Source organism: Crocodylus siamensis, chromosome 1 (assembly GCF_052110815.1).
Source record: "Crocodylus siamensis isolate JL-2025a chromosome 1, ASM5211081v1, whole genome shotgun sequence".
Lineage (NCBI taxonomy): Eukaryota > Metazoa > Chordata > Crocodylia > Crocodylidae > Crocodylus > Crocodylus siamensis.
In genome coordinates, this window is record NC_143395.1 from 150,875,898 (window position 1) to 150,900,115 (window position 24,218).

At 40.7% G+C, this 24,218-nt stretch overlaps 1 protein-coding gene across 1 annotated transcript in view; it reads right to left on the reverse strand.

Moving 5' to 3' along the window:
• The window catches only part of HEATR5B (HEAT repeat containing 5B), a 90,738-nt gene that overhangs the window by 28,843 nt on the left and 37,677 nt on the right, over window positions 1-24,218 (reverse strand). The window contains exons 21-29 of the mRNA XM_090045366.1: window positions 23,263-23,452; window positions 21,939-22,108; window positions 18,685-18,829; window positions 17,585-17,824; window positions 17,094-17,345; window positions 15,542-15,723; window positions 7,812-7,880; window positions 3,539-3,715; window positions 297-534 (exon numbers count right to left, since the gene is read on the reverse strand). Of these exons, the coding sequence (XP_089901492.1) occupies window positions 297-534; window positions 3,539-3,715; window positions 7,812-7,880; window positions 15,542-15,723; window positions 17,094-17,345; window positions 17,585-17,824; window positions 18,685-18,829; window positions 21,939-22,108; window positions 23,263-23,452 (1,663 nt within the window). The remainder of the gene's footprint in view (window positions 1-296; window positions 535-3,538; window positions 3,716-7,811; window positions 7,881-15,541; window positions 15,724-17,093; window positions 17,346-17,584; window positions 17,825-18,684; window positions 18,830-21,938; window positions 22,109-23,262; window positions 23,453-24,218) is intronic.

Consider the following 24,218-nt stretch of genomic DNA (forward strand, 5'->3'; position numbering starts at 1 on the left):
TGGCGTTCTGCAAGGCATGATATTAATGTCACCTCACATCTCGACTCTGATATGGAATACTTGATTCCAAAATGTTGAAGAAACACACACAACATACAGGCAAGCCTTAACATTTCTACCTTTTTTTTTACAATAGGTATGCATCCTAGTATGCCATGTAATTATGTCAAGTTTCTGCAGGTACAAAATTGAAAAGAGGTAATTATTAAAAAGAGTTCAAAATTCCCTGCTGAGATATCTGTTCTGTCCTTTCACTAAAATTAAAAAAAAAAAAAAAAAAAAGAAATTGTGTTTACCATCTGGTGGAAGCTGACTCGCAAATTCAGCTGGTAACGTTAAAAGAGCATAGTCTTTGAGCACAGCTAACCAGAGGCGACTAAGTGTGGGTAGTTCAGGTTGTACAAGTGTTATCAAACTGTCTGGTGGGAGCTCATCCACAGCACCAAAATCTTCTTCATCTTCATTTGTATTCTTTATGGCTCGCTTTGGTTTAGTTTCAGCCTCTTTTTTTATCTTCATAGCTACAACATACACCTATAAACAAAATGCATACAAAAGTTTAGATTATAAAACCATTAAAAGAAAAGGAGAAGTCTTTTCTAAGGGAAACGAGATTCCACACTAGGTGACCCCTTGGGTTTATCAAAAAAATTTAGATTTTTTTTGTGTAGTTGAAGTCCTTAAAAATTACTACAAAATTTACCAGAATACAATCTACAAGAAAAGCAGCAAAGCTACTAACCTTTATCTGCCCTTATTTCAAAGTAAAATTTGCCAATGTTCTGAACACAGTACAAAGCCAATCTGACTACCCAGACTTTTACCTGAAGAATATAATTTATGGTTGTTCTGATTTCTGAATAAATGTAGTTAATTAATATAACCTCTCAGAAATACTCTGAAATGAGTTTAAGATCATGCCTTGTTTACCATCTGGTGGAAGCTGACTAGCAAATTCATCTGGTAACGTTAAAGTGACTAAAATCAAATGTAGCTTAATTTGGAATATTTCTAGGTGTAGATCAGGCTTCATAAGAAAAGCTATTCTTTATTTTTGATGGTTTGCTGTTATTTATTAATAAGAGTAAATACGCAGATATGCAGTAGAAATAAAATGTGCTTTCAGAGAAGAAATATATCAGAAATAAATGTCCCCACACAACAGATGCTTTCCTTCAAAAAATAAAAGCTGTAAATAGCTTGATTAACACAATGGGATGAAGTGTTAAACCTTCTCTCTCTCAAAAATAATCTCCAAAAAAGAGTAAACGCACAAAAACCTACCATATGTTAATATGAGAAAGACAAACAAAAACCCAACCTGTGTTCCATTTCTTGCTCATCCTTTTCAAAACACTTGTAGCACTCTATACCACAGGGGTAACGTTTTAGAAAGTAATTCAAAATGGCAGCTCGCACAACACAGACTCTTAAATCAGGTACTTCTGTTCTTCCATTACAAGAACATTTTGCATAGGGCAAGCTGTTTCAGAAATGCTTTAGTAAGTCTTGGATCACTGACTGTTCCATTTGGCATGGCACCTTCTGGGATCTATGCTACAGTCATCCCATTATACATGCTCGAAAATACACCAACATTTAAAAGGTTATGCATAAAACAATACTTTGAGGCAAAAGCTAAGTGCACTATCACCATTAAACACAAGACATTGAAGTCAACCTAAACTATTTTACAGCAACTTTAATATAAATGTAACCATTCAGAGCACTTGAAATGAGTATACATTTTCTGTGCAACAATGTCTTATGCTTACTGTCTAATCACACCTTTGTATATATTTTTGGTTTGATTTTCAGAGGTACTAGGCTTCTACCACTTCTACTAACCTTAGCAGTAGCTTTTGGAGCTAGCAGGTCTGAAAATAAGACCATTTTTCTACAACTGTATGAGATTATACATCCTATTAAGGCAACAATGCTTAGTGACACATTCATATAGTATCTTCTAAAAAGTCTCTCTCAATCTAATCCGTGTGGACATCGTAATAAATTATTTACAATACAGAATGTTGTATATAAAATCCAATTTTTAGGACACTAAAGATCCTTAGAATCTATCATTCCCAAACAACATCTAAGCAGACGGATAGCTGACTATGCATTACCAGGAGAATTTCTTATTAGTCCATGTGAGGGAGAGAAGGAGCCAGCAGGCTCCAAGGCTCTAGGGCTGAGCAGAGGGTCAGCGGCTCCAGGTCCGCAGCCGCAAAGAGACCAGCAGAAGTTCCCCTTACCCCGGTGTGTGGAGAAAGGAGAGCAACGCTGAATGCGGGTAGGAGCCTCTGGCAAAAAGCTAAACACCAGAGGGGTTTTTGAACCCAGTCTGCTGGTCCCTGCGGGGAATAGAACTGTTGGTTTGCCGGCCGGGAGCCGGTGGAGCCCGGCAGAAGGGTACCATAAAGGCCCTAATAGGAGGGCACTACTAACTTTGGGTGCCGTAGTCCTTGTAAGAGGGGCGCAGTTCAACTACAAACTTAAATTGTCAAAAAGGGAACCGTGTAAAGCCCTACAAGAGGGCTTGACCCCTAGGAGGGCAAGTTTGAATAGGAAGGCAGCTGCGGACGGCCAGAGCAGCTGCCCCGATCAAGGGAACCGTCTTGGTCGTAGTGCTTGTTTTGATTTTTATTCCTTCTTTTGTGGCTTATCTGAGTGGACTTGAGGACACGTGGCCATACCAATCAGTTGGTCACCAGCCTGGAGGTACGGGTGAGGGTGTAGGGGAGGCGGAGCCCTCAGCAACGCAGGACCTCACGAGACGTCGGCGAGACTCATAATTGGATTACGCGCGTCAGACGTCTGAACCAACTCCGTTAACATCAAAGTCGTGGCAGGCGAAACGCACACGTGGGACACTCCAATTACAGGTGATGACACACTAAACCACTGGCAGGTAGTGTTGGCTGGGTCCCCAGGGCGCAGGAACCCCGACAGTCCAACATACTATTTCAGTGGTTTTCAACCTTTGGTCCATGGACTCAGAGGGATCCACAGACTATGCATAAGAAGTCCATGAAAAAGGACTGTGAGCAATAAAAATTATGTGTATATTCACACTTACAATTCACAGGAGTCTGCACTTCCATTCAAAATTTTCAAAGGGATCCACACCTCCACTTGAAATTTTTTAGGGGTCCACAAATGAAAGAAGGTTGAAAACCATTCACTTAATCAACACATTATTTTTTTAAAGCCATGGGTACGAACATGGGGAGAAAAGAGTAAGCATATGAGAGAGACTAACTGTGCATAGCAGAGGCTATGAGAAGAGGAGCAGCAGTGAATGATACAACAGAAGTAGCATAAAAATCACAGATGAATTCAAAGGAAAGGATCTGAACCCCTGTAGTGAAAGGAATGGAATGACAAGTAGAATCAAAGACCTGAAGAAAGAGGAAGACAGTCTCTGGAGAAGATGGCAACCTTTGGGCTGACTGGCTAGCTAAAACAGCGGGATGGGCTGCAGCCATGCTAATGAAGCTAAACTAAAAATATGAAGGAAACAGCAACAAATGTTTACCTCAGCCCAGGCTTTCAGGACCGCTAGTTTTTCCATAGTGGTGGCACTCTCTCGGTAAAGCTGGCTTGAAGACCCCTTTCCTGCTTGTACTCTCAGGGAGGAGACGAGGAGATTGTGAACTCGACGAAGGTCATTCAGGTCACTTACAACTCCGCTCCCTATCCACGTACTACATACCTGGGCAAGAATAAATTTAAACTAATCAAACTGATAAAAGCTCAAACAAATTCAGCGTATCTGCAATTTATGAATTACATAAATTCATGAATTACATAAATTGCAGATCCACATAAAACATGTAAAATATATATTTATCCATGACTCACAGTAAATAGAAGAAACAAAAGATTTTATTCCATCTTGGGTGTGTTTACCAAATCATGCAAATACAATTTGTCATTGCACTTATTTTGAATTAGGTACTTAAACAGTAGTACTTAAAAAAGCAGTTATTTACACATTGTTTTTAATCTATCTGATGTGAAATTATGTACCGAATGCCATCAAAATCATCAAAAAGGAAGAATTAAGCATATTCATGACTTGCAATTTAACACTGTTGCAGTATTTTAAGTGTGTATTTATCCATCCATTTTACAAGATTTTCTTCCAGTACCATGTCCTGTAAAAGGTACCACCATACAAGTGTGAGGGAAGGGGGAAGACATGAATTTTGTGGGTTTTTTCATTTGCAACAGGTCCTCAAGTTTCAGGCATCCTGCAGATCACCTGTTCTTGTGTAGCACCATGCCCCTGTAACTAGCATCTTAAAATAAATCAAAGCCTCAAAAGTACAACATAGATTTCCAGTGCTAATGGTATCTGTGACAAGTGAGGTAGCCATGGTACAATTTTCACCCATTTCATTTTTAGATAGCATGCAAACATAGCACCCATCTTGGCCAAACAAATCTGAAAAGCAATCCATTTGTTAGCACCTAGAAGACAAAAAGGTGTCACTAGCAGGCAGCAACTATTCACTGGGAATAAACCATGCTAAACTAACCTGGTCTCCTTTCGTAGGACAACTGGATTGTTGGAAAATGAAAATGCAAATGGCATGAAAACCTTATTAAGGTCCAGATTTTAAAACAGTGACACATGATATAGCCATATTATTAGCTGGAGAAATGAGGAGTAGCAGGGAACTACCTTGGATAGAGAGATGGCTGAAAGACTGTAGGCAACAAACATTGGATGGATCAGCATCAATTGGAAATATCAAAAGGAGAGACCTGGGCTGGTCAACATTTTTTATTAATGATCTGGATGAAAGAGCAGAGAATATACACATCAAATTTGCAGGTGGCACTGGATCTCGGAGTATTGGATGTAAAATGTAGTTTTGGATTTTAATTCTATTCACCATCTTGAAAAAAATGGCAACTCAGCCATAAACAAGAAAGATAAATCTTTGTACAAGTAGAACATGGGAGAGAGTTGGCTGGGCACCAGCACTGCCAAGAGCGATCTGAGAGTTGCAGAGTCAATAATATGACACTGTTGCAAAAAAGAAAAATGCTATCATGGATTACACTAATAGATAGTACAGTATCCAAGTATTAAGTAATAGCACTGGTCTATTTGGCCGGTTTTTGGTCATTTGAGGAAGGACGTGGGCAAAGATCTAAGGGTTTTGGAGGTTAGAAAATAAGCTACATTAGTAAAAGGTGGAAGAAAATGGAAAGGTTACCCTGAAAAAAGAAGGGTGATGTGAAAACAGTTCTGAAATATATTGAAATGTCATAAAATGACAGCAATGGTTTCCACAACTGCTGATGGTGAGAGAAACAGCGAAGTGTGCTTATACTACAGAAAGGAATATTTCATCTTAGAAAGGGATGATTCTGCCTTGAACGGGGGTTGGACTAAATAGCATCCTGAGGTCCCTTCCAATCCTATTTAAGAAGTCAACCTTCAGGACAAAATTCCTAGATGTCAGAGCAGCTAGATACTAGAAACTGTTTCTAGTTTCTTTACTGGTCTATGACAAGACAGGCCAGGGATGGCTTAGGTAAAGTAAAGCTTGCGTCTGTACAGGGAGCAGGACTACATGATCCCTTGAGGTCTCTTACAGCGCAATGATTCTAAACTTTGAGATAGTTATTAGCTGCATCTAAACTGAAACAGTTTACCTTCCCTGAAATATTTCCTGAAGAGTGAAGTGGGGATATTGCTTTGTATAAACTCTTGCATATAGTTAAGATTACCTAGACTGTATAAGTTCTCCCCACAACATTTAATGCCACTCAAAAGATGGGAGAGCAGTTTCCCCACACCTATGAGTCAAAGATGCCTAAGTTTTTCTTCCACATCTTCACTTCAACAGGTTCTCCAGGTAGGTGGAAGGGAACAGGTACACAGTGGGCTTCTTCCCAAGTAGTGAAATTTCTGTTCTTGTACTAGCGTCATATTACAGAGTGATTTTATACCTCTCCACCTTCTAGAACAGATGGCAGCAGAATGTTTACCCTCATGTTATCATGGGAGGGAGGCACAACAGACCCATCACCCATTCATTCCACTGTAAGTACTATGCAGCATAAACACAGGAGTCAGGCAGTCGAAACATTTTAATGCAATGCTTTGTCTTGAGAAGGGCAAGTGACAGCATTTCCCTTGGAATAAGGGCACTTCTTTAATTCCAGTGGAGGTTTTAAAGAGGCATATGGAACTAGAAACACAGGGTTCAAATTAAATCAGTGTCTCTTTCTTTGTTTTCTAGCATAGTTGGACCCAAAAAGAGAATAATTTTCTGCACACATTGACAATTTTTTTCTGCTTTGAAGTTGTTTTGATCAAGACTGTTTGCTGTGATGGGAATGGTTAAGGTTTGGGGTAGCAATACGGTTCTCGTAATAGAACCCCTTCTAGGTCCATGGAAGCTTTTCTCAGACAAGGGAGAGACAAGAAAGCTCTTACAGACTTTAAGGTTCTTGTGACTTTGGAAAGAAGATTTCCCTTAAAGTAAATACAAAGTCAGCCTAGACAAGTACAGGCACAAGTGGATAAAATGTATTTGTAAAAAAATTTCAGGATATTCTTAGGTGCCGCAGAAGACCCACATTATAGTACCACCAAAATAAAACAGGAATGTCATTTACAGTAGCCCATATAGGCCCATCTGAACTAAAATTCACAAGCATATAAGATCAAATGGGGTTGCACAGAAAAAACAAGCTTTTGATAATAGAAAAAGAGTTTTAAAAATTAATTTTCAAAGTGCCGCTTCAAGCTCCTCATCCCTGCATTCAATGTACAAGTAAACTTTGACAAGGTGAAGGGTATAAACAGCAATGGCAGTTGCTCTAGCCCCAACTCCAAGAGCCAGGCCTGATGCTACTGCCACTGCAACAGCTGCTACATGGCCAAGCTATGGCTGGAGGCAGCATGAGCTCCAGGTTCCCAGCCCTGGACCAGCAGTGCCCAAGCAGGAGACAGAGTTGCAAAGAGAAGGTAAGAGGTGGTAGGGAGGATGCAGGGAACAGGCAACTGGGGGGGGGGGGTGCAAACAAAGGTTGGAGGGACAAGCAAGTGGTGAGAGAGAGGTGCCCGAATGTGCAGCCACCATGGGGAATGGCAGGGGCCAGGTGAGATGAAAGCAGGATAGGTAGGGGCAGCAAGTGGGGGGCTTGCAGGCACTAAGGAGAAGAGGTTGCCAGGGGGCAAGTGATGGAGGAGGGAATGGGGATAGCTTCTCCACCACCACCTACCCCCCTGTGCTTACCACACTGCTGCAATGGGGGGTGAGGGGGGGACACAACACAAATTTAGGAAACTCTCCATAATTAGATTCTATATGTGGAAAAGTATAGCAGATTAATCAATTTGTCAGGTCTAGAATTTAATTATTGGGGGGAGGGAGGTTCATCCTAAATTCAGAGTCAGCATAGATTCAGGTAAATGCAATACTTGTTTTTTAATAGATATGTTGATTCAAGTGTCTCATTTTATATGCAAGTTGATTTTTTTATTTTAAAACTAGAATTTACATGTACCTATAATTAGTTCCAGAAGGACTAAATAAACAGATATCTTACAATACTGCTCATAAATGATTACTGCATTATTGAACAAAATGTGTTTCCTAGAGCCTCTTAAGATATTCCTAATAAAGCGATAATTTTTGGATGGGACTGCACATTTTCCAGCAGGGGGGTGTTTGCTAACTTTTATTTTCTCACCTTTTTCCTAAAAATCATATAGATATATTTTTTAAAAACATGAAATATGTCAAGTATCGACTATAAAGCCTTCATATTTTTCTCTGTACCTGGCAGGCTTTTGCTGTTATATCAGAAGGCGTATCTTGGGAAAAAGCTGGTCTTAGTGCCGCTCCAACCTATGAAAAATGAAAAAGGAATCTATTAAAAACCCTCACTCAACAAATGCAATTATGTAAAAAAGATGAGAGCAGCCTAGGGTTTTCATAACTGCGTCCAGATTGGTCCTCACTATCATTTAACCAACAGAAATCTGTAGCAGTATTCTTCTGAAAAAATATATAACTTAACCTTCTTTACAAGTAACACCACCTTTTAAACCAAATTTACCTGTTACATACCTTTGTCATTTTTGTCACTGTAAATCCTTTGTAACAAAATGCTGAATATGTGCAGCTTTTCATACTACAGTAATTATTTCCTTCACTCTTACAGCTTCCAGATTATTAATATATTCTCCCTCTTTCATTTGGTATCAAAGGCACTATTTTATTGCAATACTGTCATGAAACTTAAAACATCAACAACCTTGAGAGGTTACTGGCACTGCTTGTACACCCCATTTTAAGAACATCCACTTATCCAAGCAGGAATATCATCCAAAATAGAACACATTTTAAAATATAACCATATGCAAAATGCTTTATACAAATAAAACAGGTTGTTGTACTGGGAAGCTTACGGTGATGTCTGATCAGGGCACCTTATTGTAAACCTGACATAAATAGGTACTGAGAAGCTTATGTGAATGTCTGGACTTGGTCTAGCCTTTGGATTCTTTCTCAATGGTCTAAAGGTGGTGGGAAGGGACAGTAGATCTTGGGCAGCCTCCTCTCCTCCATAGTCTTGTCTATGCATACATGTTGAAGGTCTTGGTGCGATGGTTGCAGGACTCCATACAAGCGGATTCATCAGGCACGTGAGTAGACCTTTTACATGTACACCATGGTCCAGAGAACCGAGGGTTACCTGCTTTGCATATGTAAAAGACTAGTGAAACAAGAGGTCTGAGGCTGCTGCCTCAAGCAACTGGTGGGAGAATTAATTTGAAATTGGGAGATACTTTGGCACATATCAGACTGAACTTAACTGTCCATGGAAGGCAGGGGAGAGATGAATTTTACAGGCTAACTCAGAGGTATCAAACTCATTAGACCCCGCAGGCCAGAAGAGGGGCATAGGGCTAATCTGTGTGTCAAATCAGATGCAGTGACAGGCCCCATGCTCCAGATGCAACATATGCCCCAGACTGGCCACAGCAGGACTAGGGCTCGAGCCAGGGCACTCTGCATATGGTATACAGGTCCAGTCCAAGACCCGTGGGATACGCTCCGCAAGCCATATCTTTTCATAGATTTCACAGACTTCAGGGCTGGAAGGGACCTCGGGAGATCATCGAGTCCAGCCCCCTGCCCAAAGGGCAGGAAGTCAGCTGGGGTTATAGGAGCCCAGCAAGATAAGGATCCAATTTACTCCTGAAGGTGTTCAATGTAGGTGCTTGAACCACCTCCGCTGGCAGACTGTTCCAGTAAAGAAATTCTTCCTTATGTCCAGCCTGAAACGGTCTTGCAGGAGTTTGTGACCATTCGACCTCGTCATCCCTTGGGGTGCTCTGGTGAACAAACGTTCCCCCAGATCCTGGTGGTCACCCCTGATAAACTTATAGGTGGCCATCAGATCACCCCTGAGCCTACGCTTTTCCAGGCTAACGAGTCCCATGGCTCTCAGCCTATCATCGTAAGATCTGTTTTCCTGACCTCTGATCATGCGCGTGGCTCTCCTCTGGACTCTCTCAAGCTTCTCCATATCCTTTTTGAATTGTGGAGCCCAAAACTGGATGCAGTACTCCAGCTGCGGCCTCACCAAGGCCGAGTACAAGGGGAGAATGATGTCCCGGGATTTGCTCGAGAAGCATCTATGGATGCAAGCCAGCATTTTGGTCACTTTACTAGCCGCAGCATCGCATTGCAGGCTCATGTTCATCTTGTGGTCAATGATGACCCCCAAGTCTTTTTCTTCTGTAGTGCTAACCAACGTAGCACTGCCAAGCCTATAAGGGTGCTGCAGGTTTTTCCTCCCAAGGTGGAGAACCTTGCATTTTTCGGTGTTAAACACCATCAGGTTCTCGTCTACCCATTTGCTGAGCTTGTCCAGGTCAGCCTGGATCACCCGCCTATCTTCCGGCGTGGATGCTTTGCCCCAAAGTTTGGTGTCATCAGCGAACTTGGCCAGTCCACTCCTGACTCCAATGTCCACATCATTAATGAAAATGTTGAACAGTATGGGTCCAAGGACAGAGCGTTGAGGGATCCCACTGATCACAGGGCACCACGATGAGTGACTGCCATCGATTAAAACCCTTTGGGTCCGACCACGGAGCCAATTTCCCAGCCAGCGGATTGTGGTGGAGCCAAGGCCGCAACTGGCTAGTTTGGCCAAGAGGTGATCATGGGATACCAGATCAAAAGCTTTTTTGAAGTCAAGATATATGACATCAATCTCTTCTCCCTGGTCCAGGTGATAGGTCACCCGGTCAAACAAGACCTACCCGCAACAAACCCGTGCTGCCTATCCCTTAGGATGTTAGCCCATGGGTGTCAGAAATGTATACACTTTTGTGAGCAAGAGCTCACTTCATCAGATGCTATGAAGGACTGTGCACACAGAGGCTGTCAAACAAGGAGTGATGAGAATACAAGAGACAGGGAAGACATGAAGAAGGGATGGGGAAGAGGAGGAGGAGGGAGAGGGGTAATGTGGAGACAGGCAAACAAGTAATAAAGCCAGAGGGACAAAGGAGTCACAAAAGCTAGTCCAGGTAATGAGTTCACACAAAGTGGTACATTGCTTAACCAAGTATGACACCAAAATTTATCCAAATATATCACTGAATTACCTACGGTTTGGCATGGATCAGTGATGAGAAATGGATACAAAAATACAGGACTTGTGGCGAGACCAACGCTGGGCCATAATCTTAGCCTTAGGTCAGAGGCCTAATTGCCTACTATACTGTCTTTAGTTTCTTCAAGACTGGTCTCAACACTTTGGGATTTTCATAGCTGGATATGCATAGGATTTACAGAAATCAATAAGTTTTAGGCAACCTTTCCAAAACTGGATTATTCACAACAGTAGCAAGGAGGAAATTTCACAGTTAAAACAATCAAATTCCTTTCATGGGCACAGCATGAATTGTGCTGTCAGGGATGTCATTAGACTGCATTCCAAACATTTTAGTTGCTAGATCACTTTTCTATTCTGAGAACAAAAGGCAGGAACTCAAAACAAAAACACAGCAAAAACTTTTTCAGAGTGAGATCCATCAAGGAGTTGTATATAGCTAATGACATAGGTGTGAAACTCAGTATGCATCATATCAATATGAGGCTATAGTCCAAGACAGAACGCAAAAGAACTGGTGGACTCAAGCTGGGGAAGTACTGCCAGCACAGCAGCGTCCCAAAAGACAGGGTCACAGGGGAACAAAGGTATTCCAATCGAGAGCTGGGGGGAAAGAGATACCAAGACCTGAGAGAACCATTACTCGTTCCTGCCAGAAAAGTGCATCCACAACCTGTTTGTACTTCTTAAAAAAAAAGTAACACAATGGATTCCTACTGTGAAACACTGAAAAAAGTTACAAAGAAAGAGCTAAGCTGTGAAGCATAACGAGAGCCTCTTTGTTCCACAGCTGAAAAACTGCCTGAATTTTCTAAGGGAATAGAAAACAACCTCTGTTGACAACCTAGCATTCAACAGGTATGATTTGAAACACCCCACCTAGAATGACTATCCTACTAGTAGTCTGAGATGAATATCTGAGGAGAACAATTCTTTGCATTTGGGAAACAGGAGGCTGCTAGTGGCCTTTGCTATGGTAGTTTCACTAAAGTGAAGACACCAAATGACAGAAATGTAGGACAAAAATGAAAATAAGTAAAAAGAGAAAGCACTACCAAGGAGCCTGCAGGTAAACAAAGGACGGGAAGTGAAAGGGTCTGTGAAGACAGATGCAGGAACAGTGTTCTTTAGAAAGGATGTAGAAAATGAACCAGAAAACAGAGAGTGGTTAAGCAAAAGGAGGGAGGGAGGGAGGGAGAGAGAGAGAGAGAGAGAGAAAGAGAGAACGTACACATAAAAGAGAATCTGGAGTCAAGCCGTATGGGCTGGGTCAAAGGAACCGGAGCCGTGTTTATAGAAAGAATCCAAAACTGGAATGCAGAAGGTTAGAGCCAAAGAGATTGGCTGGTAAGCCCCTACTAGATAATGGCAATCCTGCCCTTAGAAATATTTGACAAGAACTTGACCAAAATAAACCAAAGGGAAAACAAATGAATTTACAGAATATGCATTTGGAAGAGAATGTAGGTGGAGAAGAGCTGCTGGGTGCAGGAGGTGTAAGAGTTATTTAGGGAGATCAGACCCAAGAATACAAGTTTATAGTCGATGAAGTTAGTGTAATCATGGGACTTCCAACAAAACTGCTGAAGCTATGTTGTTAGGTGGAAGGGCAGCATAGGCAGTGATCGCAACAGCTCTTGGCCTTCACTACAACAATTTCCCCAAGAACTAGAGAACAGGGAAGGTATACTGCCACCCTTGTTCTCGTACTACACTGCCCTCCCACTCAAGAGGACAATTCTACAGACATTGCAAATTACTTTATGTCACTTCTTATCATAGAATCATAGAAGTAGGGTCGGAAGGGACCTTGTAGATCTTCAAGTCCGACTCCCCGCCTGGGCGGGAGAAAAGACTAGACTCAAATGAGTCCAGCCAGGTAGGCATCAAGCCTCTTCTTAAAGATCCCCAGGGGAGGAGCCAGCACCACTTCCCTAGGAAGTTGGTTCCAGCTCCTAGCCACCCTAACTGTGAAGTAGTTCTTGCGGATGTCTAATCTAAACCTACTCTCCAATAATTTGTGTCCATTATTCCTTGTCATGCCAGGGGGCGCTAGGGGAAATAGTGTCTCCCCCAAAGCCTTCTGGTCCCCCCTAGTGAGTTTATAGACTGTCACCAGGTCCCCCCTCGGCCTTCTCTTGTGAAGGCTGAACAGGTTTAGGTCCCGCAGTCTTTCATTGTAGGGTCTGCCCTGTTGTCCCTGGATCATGCGGGTGGCCCTCCTCTGGACCCTTTCAATGTTGTCCACGTCCCTCCTGAAATGGGGTGCACAGAACTGGACGCAGTACTCCAGCTGTGGCCTGACCAGCGTCACATAGGGGGAGGATCACCTCCCTGGCTCTACTTGAGATGCACCTGTGGATGCATGACAAAGTGCAGTTAGCCCTGCCAACCGTGACCTCGCATTGTTGGCCCATGTTCATCTTAGAACCAATAATGACTCCAAGATCGTTTTCTGCCTCCGTGCTCTCAAGAAGGGAGTTTCCCATTCTATAAGTGTGCTGCTGGTTTCTACTGCCTAAGTGCAGCACCCTGCACTTGTCAGTATTGAAACACATACTGTTTATGTTAGCCCACTCCTGTAACCTATCCAGATCTTGCTGCAATCTTTCCTTCCCTACTAGTGTGCTCACCTTACCCCAAATTTTGGTATCATCAGCGATTTTAAACAGGTTGCATTTCTCCCCATCAGCCAAATCACTAATGAAGAAATTGAACAGTGCGGGCCCAAGGACCAAGCCCTGGGGGACTCCGCTGCCCACTTCCCCCCAGAGTGAAGATGACCCGTCCACCACCACCCTCTGAGTACGACCCTTGAGCCAATCTGCAATCCATCTGACTGTGCAGGCATCAATGCCACAGTCGCCTAGTTTTTTAATGAGGATAGGGTGGGAGACGGTGTCAAAGGCCTTGCTGAAGTCTAGAAAGACTACGTCCACAGCAACAGCTGCATCCATTGCCTTTGTGACCTGTTCATAAAAGGCAATCAGGTTGGTCTGACATGACCTGCCCCTAATGAAACCGTGCTGGTTGCCCCTGAGCATCATCCCTGAAGCCAGCCCATCACAGATGTGCTCCTTGAGGATCTTCTCAAAGAGTTTCCCTAGGATTGAGGTAAGACTGATGGGCCTATAGTTGCCCGGGTCCTCTCTCTTCCCTTTTTTGAAGATGGGGAACACGTTAGCTATCTTCCAGTCATCTGGCACCTGGCCTGAGCACCACGAGTGCTCGTAAAGCCGTGCCAAGGGCCCTGCAATAACCCCAGCTAGCTCCCTCAACACCCTGGGATGGAGAGCATCTGGACCTGCTGACTTGAACACGTCCAGCCCCTCCAGAAGCTCTCCAGCCCGGTCCTCCCCAGCCTGAGGTCTGGAGGTGTTCCCCTTGAGTTCGTCTGGCATCACAGCGGGGAAGTCCCAGTCCCTGCACAAGAAAACTTGTGCTTCCTTTCCCGTAAGTTCTTCTACAAAAGAGTATGACCTGGACCAGTGAAGTACTCTGAACTGCTCAGAACTTCATAAAGTTATATTTAAGCTTAATTATAATAGAAGATTTTATATACAGATTTTGCACATCAACAAAAATGCCATTTCCTTTCACGTTTAAAAGAACTCTAGATTAGTAGGCTCATATAAGACCCAATTTGATACATAAAAAACAGTAATATTAATGCTAATTTTGTAAAAGATCATGAAGTCAAGAACACAACAGCTTACCATAGGTCTCCAAACGAAAATGAAATCAATCATGTTCAGAATGATAATATACTGAGGTACAACTCATTTAAAAAAAAGACAGAAACCATAATTGCATTCTTTGCATCTACATGTAGCCCTTACAAATATGTCCAATTACTTTGTTACAGTATTAAATGACAACATGGAGACTCATGAGTCTCAATCTATTTTAAAATCTGAAATTTTTTTTTTTACTACTACACTTTACTGTTTTATAAACGTCTCTCTCACTTCTGTTGTAAGAAAAATCTCCACTGAAACTGGGGGAAATGAACCAAGACCGTGATCCTGCAAATACGTATAGTATTTAATTTGAATACATGAAGTCAATCGGACAAGTTACATGTGTAAAACGTTTGCAGGATTAGAACCTAAATACAGGAGAACAGTAAAATTGACTGTATATGCAAAATGCTATTATACACATACACACACAAAGTAACCAGACAAAAAAAATTTTCCAGTGACACTAACCTTAGCTATTACTTATTGGCACAAGTAACGAAGTCAGACAGATGAAAAATGTTAAATTGCCTGCATCCTTTTAACTCTCATAACTTCCCTGTAATACAAAACTTCCTTCATTCAAATTTTAAGAGTGAAGAAACTGAGACATCAGGGGAGGAGGAACTGAGAGATTTCAGCAACTTCACACAATAAATTAGCCACACACAGGAATAAAAAAAACTTAGAACTCTTTCAGATTTTCATATTGTGTTCTCATAGATTCCTGGTCTGATTTATAGAACAGAACTATAGTCATTAATCCCCAAGAAAAAAAACAGGTATATTAGATTCATTCTGGAAGAAATTAAAATGTTCTTTTCAAATTCTAAATTCTACCAATGAAACGGCCATTACTGTTGCCAAAATTTAAACACACCACATAATATTTAGCTTTCAAGAATCATGGCTATTGATTTTTTTTTTGAACTTCTACCAGTTACTAAATTGTAATTAATAGCTGGAACAGATACAGAAATAATTTTAAAGAGGTAAATAAAATGGTTTCTTCAGGACATTCTCTCAAACACAAAGTTCCTTCACAAGTCATTTAAAAGTTACAAAATGTTCTCAGAACTGACACTAGCACACTGGCAAAAATACACAATTTCCTAAATATATAAAGAAGGTCTCACATTAGCCTGGTACTGCTCCAGTATCACATGACCTGGAAACTCTGGCTCAGGAACCGATGCAAATTTCTTGATAATGTCTTCAAGCGCTTGGAGACCAGCCATTCTCAGCTGGTTGCTGTGATCAGTTGCAGCCATGAATGCCATACGAATAAGGTCAGAGAGATGGAGCACTAAAAAGTCATCTGAAAATAAAGACGATAAAGCCACTTACTAAACTGAGATGACATACAGAGATACTATAACTATACAACTACTTCCCTGTGAGAAATTTGTATAAGATGCAAACTTCACAGAATCTTAAAAATTTATATGGCTTGAGAAAAAAATTTCAGCAAACACCCTCTTCTTTTGATTACTAATAAAAATGATAACTTTGGAATTTTAATGCCTTTTGTGAAAAACTCAGAGTTATACATTTTAAGCAAAGTAAAAGAAAACATGAAAAATGGCTTTGTGCTTTGAGGCATATTATTATATATAAACACTTCGCAAATATAGTTTGAAGGACTTGTACCTTATGTCCACAGAAACTCTAACTTTTGCAGTCTTAATCCTACAGTGACATCTACTGGTACAGGATTGTCTGATTAACTTTAACATTTAGCTACTATACAAAATTACTAATTAATGCAGGTAACAGTATTCTGAGATTAAAAGGGTATCATCATGTCTCCCATCTCTCTCAAAAAAAGTTGGATCCAAAAAAGTTTCTGGACTTCTATACAGAGATCTGTGCAAAGCTGGCGAGAATGGTGCAGGGGAGAATCTAGCTATATTTAATACCTTACTCTTGGATTCTAATACCACACATCCTACAATTAAAGAAGATTCCTCTAGGTCATTAAAACAACTAATACGAATTAAGAGACACATTATTTTCCAAGATTCAAAATTTTAAAATGACTTATTTGGTAACTGGTTTTGTAGGAACAGTATCAAACTCTGGGCAGGCCCCTGTCACCCACCATGGAGCCTAGGCTGCTAGCAGCAGACAGTGGGGAAGCTGCAATCTGTTGCTCGGAGGTCTGCAGAGCTCCTGCCCGGCTTATTATAGGTGGCTGGTGCACATGCATATCTGGGTGGACTATGGGGAAGGGGCTGTGCTGCTACAAGGATGAGGCCCCTTGTGGCTGCCCTGCCATCCACCCCTGGCATGCCAACATCTTACAAGTTGAGGTTGGGGTGTTTTTGGCATTCTGCCCAAAAATGTTCCAGACTTCTGATGCACAGACACATGATACTACCAAAGCTGGAGTTATGGTCCTGCACGGTACTAGAATGATGCATATATTTTGTATTTTCACATACACTGTGGAGAAATGGGGACTTGCACTTATAAAACTGGCCAATGAAACTGCTGAATGGAGAGGTGCTGATAAAAATGGGTATCTTTAATAAGGTATTTCATTTTTAATGGTTTGTGTGGAAAGATACCCCTGTCACACATACAATATGGTTTCTAACAACTCTTATTTTCTTTGCAAGTATGCAATACCTCTTTACAGTTAAATTTAAAGAAAAACAAAAAAGAATTGCAAATACTCGTGCTTACTTTTGGGGTTTTTGAGTTTGGCTGAACGGGCCAAGGCCAGATCAAAGTGAGCCTTATTTGCATTCTCACACAGCATAATAATGCGACACAGGCAATCAGCAGCAAACACACGAGTGGCCCAGCGAGGAGCCACAGAAAGTTTTGATTTATCTTCTTCACCCAATGTGGTAAACATTGTATCATCATCCATCTCATCTTTTTTCTCTGATTCCTCATCCTTTCCTCCTCCCAAAGGGGCTGTGGTGCTCATGTCTACAAGGCAATCATAAGTCAGCAATTCCATTGTTAGTAGTTATGTTTTTTCAGACAGAATTTACAGTGAGGAGTTCTCAAATCATCCATTAAATTCAGATTTAAATTGTTATTCCTATAGAAGCAACGATACACAGAAATGAAGAAGAACAAATGAAAGGAATATTAATAAGGACAAAAGGTCCTAAAAAGATATTAACCCTAAGGATACAACAGTACTTACAATGTAAAATGCTTACCACTGGAGGCTGCAAGGACATCCTTACATAACATCAGCCAATGGGAGAGATTTTCCACTGCCAGGGACGAAAGCATATGTCCCAAAGTATCATGAATATCAGAACACAACTTTCGGTCCGTTTCCCGATCTAACATTCCAAAAAGAACTCCCTCGAGGCCAGTTTCTGTTATATTAACTCCTTGATGCTGGGAATGAATGTCCCGCCGGGAACCAATTCCTGGTACAAAAGGATTAATATCTGCAGAATGATCAAAAGAGAACGTTTTCAAAAATAACTGAAACTACTGGGCCTTAAACTAAATAAGCACCACTAGAAACAGACATTCTATAGTCACTCTTAGCTGCACATGGTTCAAGTAGTGAAACACAAATTCCTAAATACATTAATTTTTTAGTAATTAGATTCTGCCAGCTACTGAACATCCTCTGTGAAATATTAAATACAGTTAAGCTAATGGAAGATAAAAACAGCTTGTGCCATGCAGAAAATATTCAACATGGTGACATTAGACCCTAGCAAGAGTCTTCTGAACTAAGTTTTAAATGTGCCACACAATACTAAAACAAAATTTGGTGAGAGCAAATAATCATTCACTTAATGTCAGATGAAAGACAGCAATAATAGCACCAGACTAAATATAAACAGCAACAACTGCAAAATTACAGTAGATTTCTAGACATTTTCCTGACAATTTGAATATGACAGTAGGAATCAATTCTTGTCAGCATCCCTACCTCCTCCAGATAAAAATGTATACAATAATTGCACATAAGGATTGGGCCAACTAGGAAAACTGGCAGATTAGGCACGTTGCAAATAGAACAGGTCAAAATTGGGTATTGCCTAATCACACAGTATTATCAAATCCACCTTCAAAACCAGCAACATTATGGGGAACAAAATAGGAAGGCTAGGGAATCATTTAAACATATAAGGAGGAAAAAATTCATCTATCCAATCATTTCTAATGATCCAGACTGCATTAAGTTCCTTACTTCTGGCTGGAAGTACAGAAGCAAGAAGAAACTCCATCAGATGGCGGTGGTTTTCATTTGTTTACTGACACATAAATAAAAAGGGACACACAAAACACTTACTCATGCCACTGTTCTCTCTGTCTCCAGCATTTTTAGCTAAGCTCATGGCATATTCACATACTTCCGCGGCTTCCCTCTGTGCAAGCTGTCGCAAACATGCAACTGCAGCCCGGCGAAGTAGCAAGTGGGAACTGCACAAATGAACCTGCAATCAGAGCCATTATAAACTGGTAAACTGTAGTGTACCTGAACTGTTAGTGATTAATGGCAGGCATGCTCAGTGAAATAAAGTACAATTTGTAAACAGTTACAAAGAAGTGAATAACTTGAATAAGATACTAAAATAAAAAACGCTTGGCTGACGATGTCAATTAAAATGGACAAGTTCTTTAACTTACTGAGTCACTGCAGTTAAACCCCAAACATGATTACATTCTTTGGGCAGGACTTCTGCCTCTTATACACACACAGAGCACTACCTGTCGCTTCTTACTATATTTGCATGGACTATGGATTTCTCTCTCCCGTTGGAAAAGAGACATCTGTAATTTCTTCACGGGATTAACACAGATGTAGTTCCATTCTATTTCTCCATTTCTTGTTAGGTAAGCACTTTCCCTTGCATCATTCAAAAACCCAACAAGTTAACTAAGGGGAAAAACCTGAGCACAAGTTGGAAGCTCCCAACACATCACTCCATCTTCCAGAAAAAAGCACAAAGAGAGAACTTAAAATGGAAAGATCTTATTTACAATATATAACATTAACGTTTGAAAAGGGTGTTGAACTCCAGTTTGAGACAAAAAGTTAAAAGGCAAGCAGTATGCCACTAGAGCCACAGAAGAAACTTCAAAATCATCTGAGGAGCTAGCTCCCTGTAAAAGACAGTGAAAGATGTGACAAACCAGAGTAAAACATATTCATATTCATTTTGCTTAGAAGACTATTCTGAAAGAGCACAGCTTTCATCAGTGCTTGGAAACCCCAACTGGGGCCAGCTATTCCTAAGTTTTCCTTGCCCCTTTCAGCACCCAAATAAAATAAACAGACTTGCAAAAGGCCCACACATTCAGCAGTTCCCACTGCTCTTAGATGGGAGTAGCTGGGTGGTAAGCAACTCTAAAAGTCTGAATGCTTCATTTAGGGATGTGCACAGAAGGGGAGCTCTTTGGAAAAATCTAGCCTCCTAGAGTATCTAACTGTGAGCTGATGGCTGCTGAGGATCTTAGAAAATCCGATTTAAAAAGTTCACAAATAAGTACTTTTCACAATGGGGTTTCCAGAGTTAACAGTGGCCATCCAGCTAAATAGTACTAACATTTATGAGACTGAAATTACAGGGGCAGCGTTTGACTGACGACACCAGTTTACATCACACTCTACTACCAGTTATAAACTCTGAATACTATGTTCTTATACCCCAATACTGACAAAAATTACACTTTTCAACAGATGGATGCCACCAGCAGCAGCTGAACCACACATGACAACTAACATTAAAAATGTCCACTTTCAGATATAAACCACAGCATATACCATGCATCCCCAAAAATGCTTCTCAGTATGAAAGCTTTCAAGTGCCTGTGCTAATAAAATTTGCCTCTAATCCCTTTTGAATAAACTCAAGTACAAGTAAATGTTTTTATTCCAAAAGGATTCTGAAAGTTCCTAACTTTTCTTTAGAGGAAGTAGCTGTAGAAGGAACTGTATGTTTTTCCACAGAGGAGGAGATAAAGAGCTCTCTTTTAGAAACTAATTCTTGCCTTCCCCTGAAACTTAGTTTTTAATGAGTTGAATACACATTTGCTTTTATGAGGATGGAAATTATTTTCCTGAATGAAAGGTCATACATTATATGAAGTATTTTAACAGTAGGCCTTTATTTCATCCATGAATATCTAAAGATTTCAGTACAGAAAAACAGACTTTAACAGATCCTCTTTCCATGGATCATCCTTATGTTGTCACAACGGAAACAACAACAAAAACCTTGGAGTTTTGTTACTGGAAGTATTACCCCTTGCCTTTAGTGTCAAAAGATGATTATAACAATGAAACAGAAAGGCAAGCAGAAATCTAAAAGTTTTATGCAATAAATTGGTTTAAGATGGTTTCATAAGAAAATACAAATTTCTCACTGTTTTGTTACAAAACGCTGTACGTATTATTACTTTGCGGAAGGGCCCACCTCGCTCTGTTTTGGATGACGACTCCTTCACAGTGAATTCTGAGCCCTTTGACATGCAACAGAGGGTGGGGACACAGCTTAAAGTACTGGATTCCAAAAATGGAAAAGTAAATTGGGCAGGAGTAGGCAAATGTTTTTTGGCCAGAGTGCTGAAAAAAACACAATGTCTACCCTGGAAGGTGCTGGAGTGCCGACATGCCAGAGCCTGGAGCAGCTGTTTGCAGCCAGCCCACGGAGCCCAGTCTGCTTGCAGCAGGGCTTGCAGCCTCCCAGACGCCTGCTGGGAGTAGCCTGGGCTCCACGGCTGGCAGCAGCTGCTTAAGAGCCTGGGCTGGCAGTGGTGTTCTGAGCAAAATGGCCTTGCGTGCCATGCTCAGCACGCGTGCTGGGAATTGCTGATCCCTGCTCTAGGGAATGACTGGACAGATTATACAGAATCTAGGCCAAAGTCCCAAATCCTACAGAAGTAGGTCCTTTGGACTGATACCATTATGAATCCTTCCGTAAACTGTGAAGAGTGTGACTCACAAGCCAAGGGATGATCTGTAAGGGAGGGTTTCATCCTCTATTTCAGTTTTCTGAATTTTGTAGCATAGGTATAAAAAATTATATAGGTATATACAACTCCAAAGTATTCTTAAACCTTTAAGGTTACAGAATTCCCAGACTAGATGACATGAGACAGGAGCTGCTAATGTTATGCTTAGAGAAATAAGGGTAAATGTCAACAGAGAAGCAGGATTGGGAGAAGAACTAGGAAGACTACACCTGACTATACTAGATGGGAAAGTCCTACATTCACATGTACACAAACACACAACTTCCTTCTTATCAAGCTACATGAGGCAGGATGATTCAAGATCATTCTCTCTCTCATTTATTTTATATACTTGGAACATGTTATACTAAATGAAAACAAGGGCCCTCACTCTTTGGATAAAATTTTTAAAAGCACCAAACTGACTAGAGTCCAACATCCTTTTATTGACTCCCATTTAGTTCCCAAGCTTCTGAAAGCTTTTGAAGGCTTTTCTTCTCAAGTCATAGGCATATCCCCCATACACTGCTAACCATTTCTGCTGCCCTTTTTAGAACAAAGGAAAAGAGGGCCCCATTTTACACTTACACAAAGACTGGGAACCAGACTGGACAGGTTAACATGCCGTGGTGCAAACATGTGAAGCTGCTGAAGACAGGATATGGCAGCTGCCTGAACAAGAGAGTCGGAGTGATCTTGTGTGATGGCACACCCCACCAAGCAGGAAGAGCGAATTGTTGAAATGGTGACACTATTACCTACCAACAGAATAGAGCAAGATGTCAATTCCAAAGCTTCAAAGGAGCAGAATCTGTGCACAATTAACATACAATTTTTATTTTCTGAATTCCCAGCTCAGGTTACCAACCACATTATTTCAAAGATATACTTGTAGGGAAGATTTCCATTGTCATTATTAAAAATATATTTGGAAGTTAAGAAATTTAATCAGTAAGGTTTCAACTAAGACACTGCGTCAAAGATGATCCCATATCTATTGCTCCACCTCCCTACTGCACATTAAAATAAACCATTATACTTGGATTTCTTTCTAAATTGGATCACATACCTTCACATAAATAGTGCAAATACAGTAAAAAGTAAGTAGACCTAAGATTTTTTACAGTATATCAGTACTAGAATCAAATAACTTTGACTTCATTTTACAAGAGCATCAAAATCCATAACCACAGTTGCAGATCTACAAACCCAGCCACAAGAATTTTCAGAATAGAAGCTATGCAACACTAACTACCTAGCTGTTCTTAAGGAAAATATCATTTACTTCTGATACTTTCCCAAACTAGTATTTCTACCAAGCAAAACGGTCATAGATTGGAACAGCTCAAAAATCTGTAACATCTTTATCTAACTTAGACAGACGGTAGGTATATCATAAGGAAACTGGATATTGGTAAAGTTAGACTTTAGTTTCTTTGTGGAAACTTAAAATTATTAATGTAATTACTTTTAGGGCCTCTCAATGTTCAGGCAAAGGCATGGTAAGATCTGATATGTGAACCACACAACCCCTGCCATGCCACATGTGCATGGCAGATGTGCTCATGGGATCCAGCATCAGGTTCAATCATACTTTCTTGTTGGTGCAGCTCCCCCTGCATCAGCAAGTAGCAAGCTCCCGTGGCTGCAAGTCCCATAGGTGACAGGACCTGCAGCTGCAGCAGTGCCCCACTTGTTGTCATGGTTGCAAGAAATGGATCATGGGGGGGAAATTATGAAAATAACAGCACTTGATTAGCTGGTTAATCATGTCTCAAGTGTAACATTAGCTGGTTCCTAAAACATCTAAACATTCCAAAAATGGTATGTTATATGTTAACTTTGTTTTAACTAAAAGAATTTTTCTTGCAGATTAACACTCAGATTGTTTTTCTTGCAGATGAACACTCACCTTGCAGCTCAGGGCCAACTGTAGTTATGATAGCTCCAAGACATCGGCCCAAACATTGATGTACTTCTGTGTGAGATGGTGGAACTGTCAAGAGCAAGGTAAGAACTAGAGACAGAGTAGGTTCCACATATCCACGGTACATTGGCCCACTAGAGTCTACAATCAAGGCAAGTGAATGTAGGGACCACGTCTGTGGGGTGGGGGTGGAGAGGGGGGGAAAGACAGGGAGAAGAGAGTGAGAGATCAAAAAAAGAAGAATATTTTGCTTTCTTTAGTGGCCTTGTTTAAACTGGACAGAGGCATATCAGTATTGTTAAACATGTCTATTTTAATCCTTTGTACTGAGGAATATCTTAATGTCTTGAATCTGGAACATACAACTTCAGGAAAGAGATTTTCTATTCTTGTTCTTCACCTGCTGGTAATCTTTTTGGAATGAAAATGGTTAATTTTTATTTTTTTTGCAAATGAGAAGAGAAACATTCATCTACTATTCCTTGCTGCAAAATAAGTTTGTAATTTTCTTTAAACAGCACTATCATAAAGTATACAAAGAAACAGAAACAAATCCGCAGTCTTTAGAACACATCTTTAAAAACTGAACTTTACCTAGCTTCTAAGTATTTATGGAAATTTAAAAGGGTTTCTAGTTTTAATATATAAAACAAACAAACAAACATCACCAAACAAAGCAAGTATTTTGTATTGCCATGGAGTGGCAAGATACATTTAGAGAAACATTATCACAATTACAGTGCCAACTTAAAGATTACCTTCATTCCTGTTCTCTAAACTTAATAGTTAAAAACAGATGAGGGTGTTTGTCTCTCTGTAGTTACTGTGAGCTCCACACACTAAATTCTGAACAATCATCTCTGAATGGTACAGCTTCTTCCTGCTGCGACATTATAGCTAAGAACAACTTCAACTAAGAGTTTATCCAAATTAATGGGAGG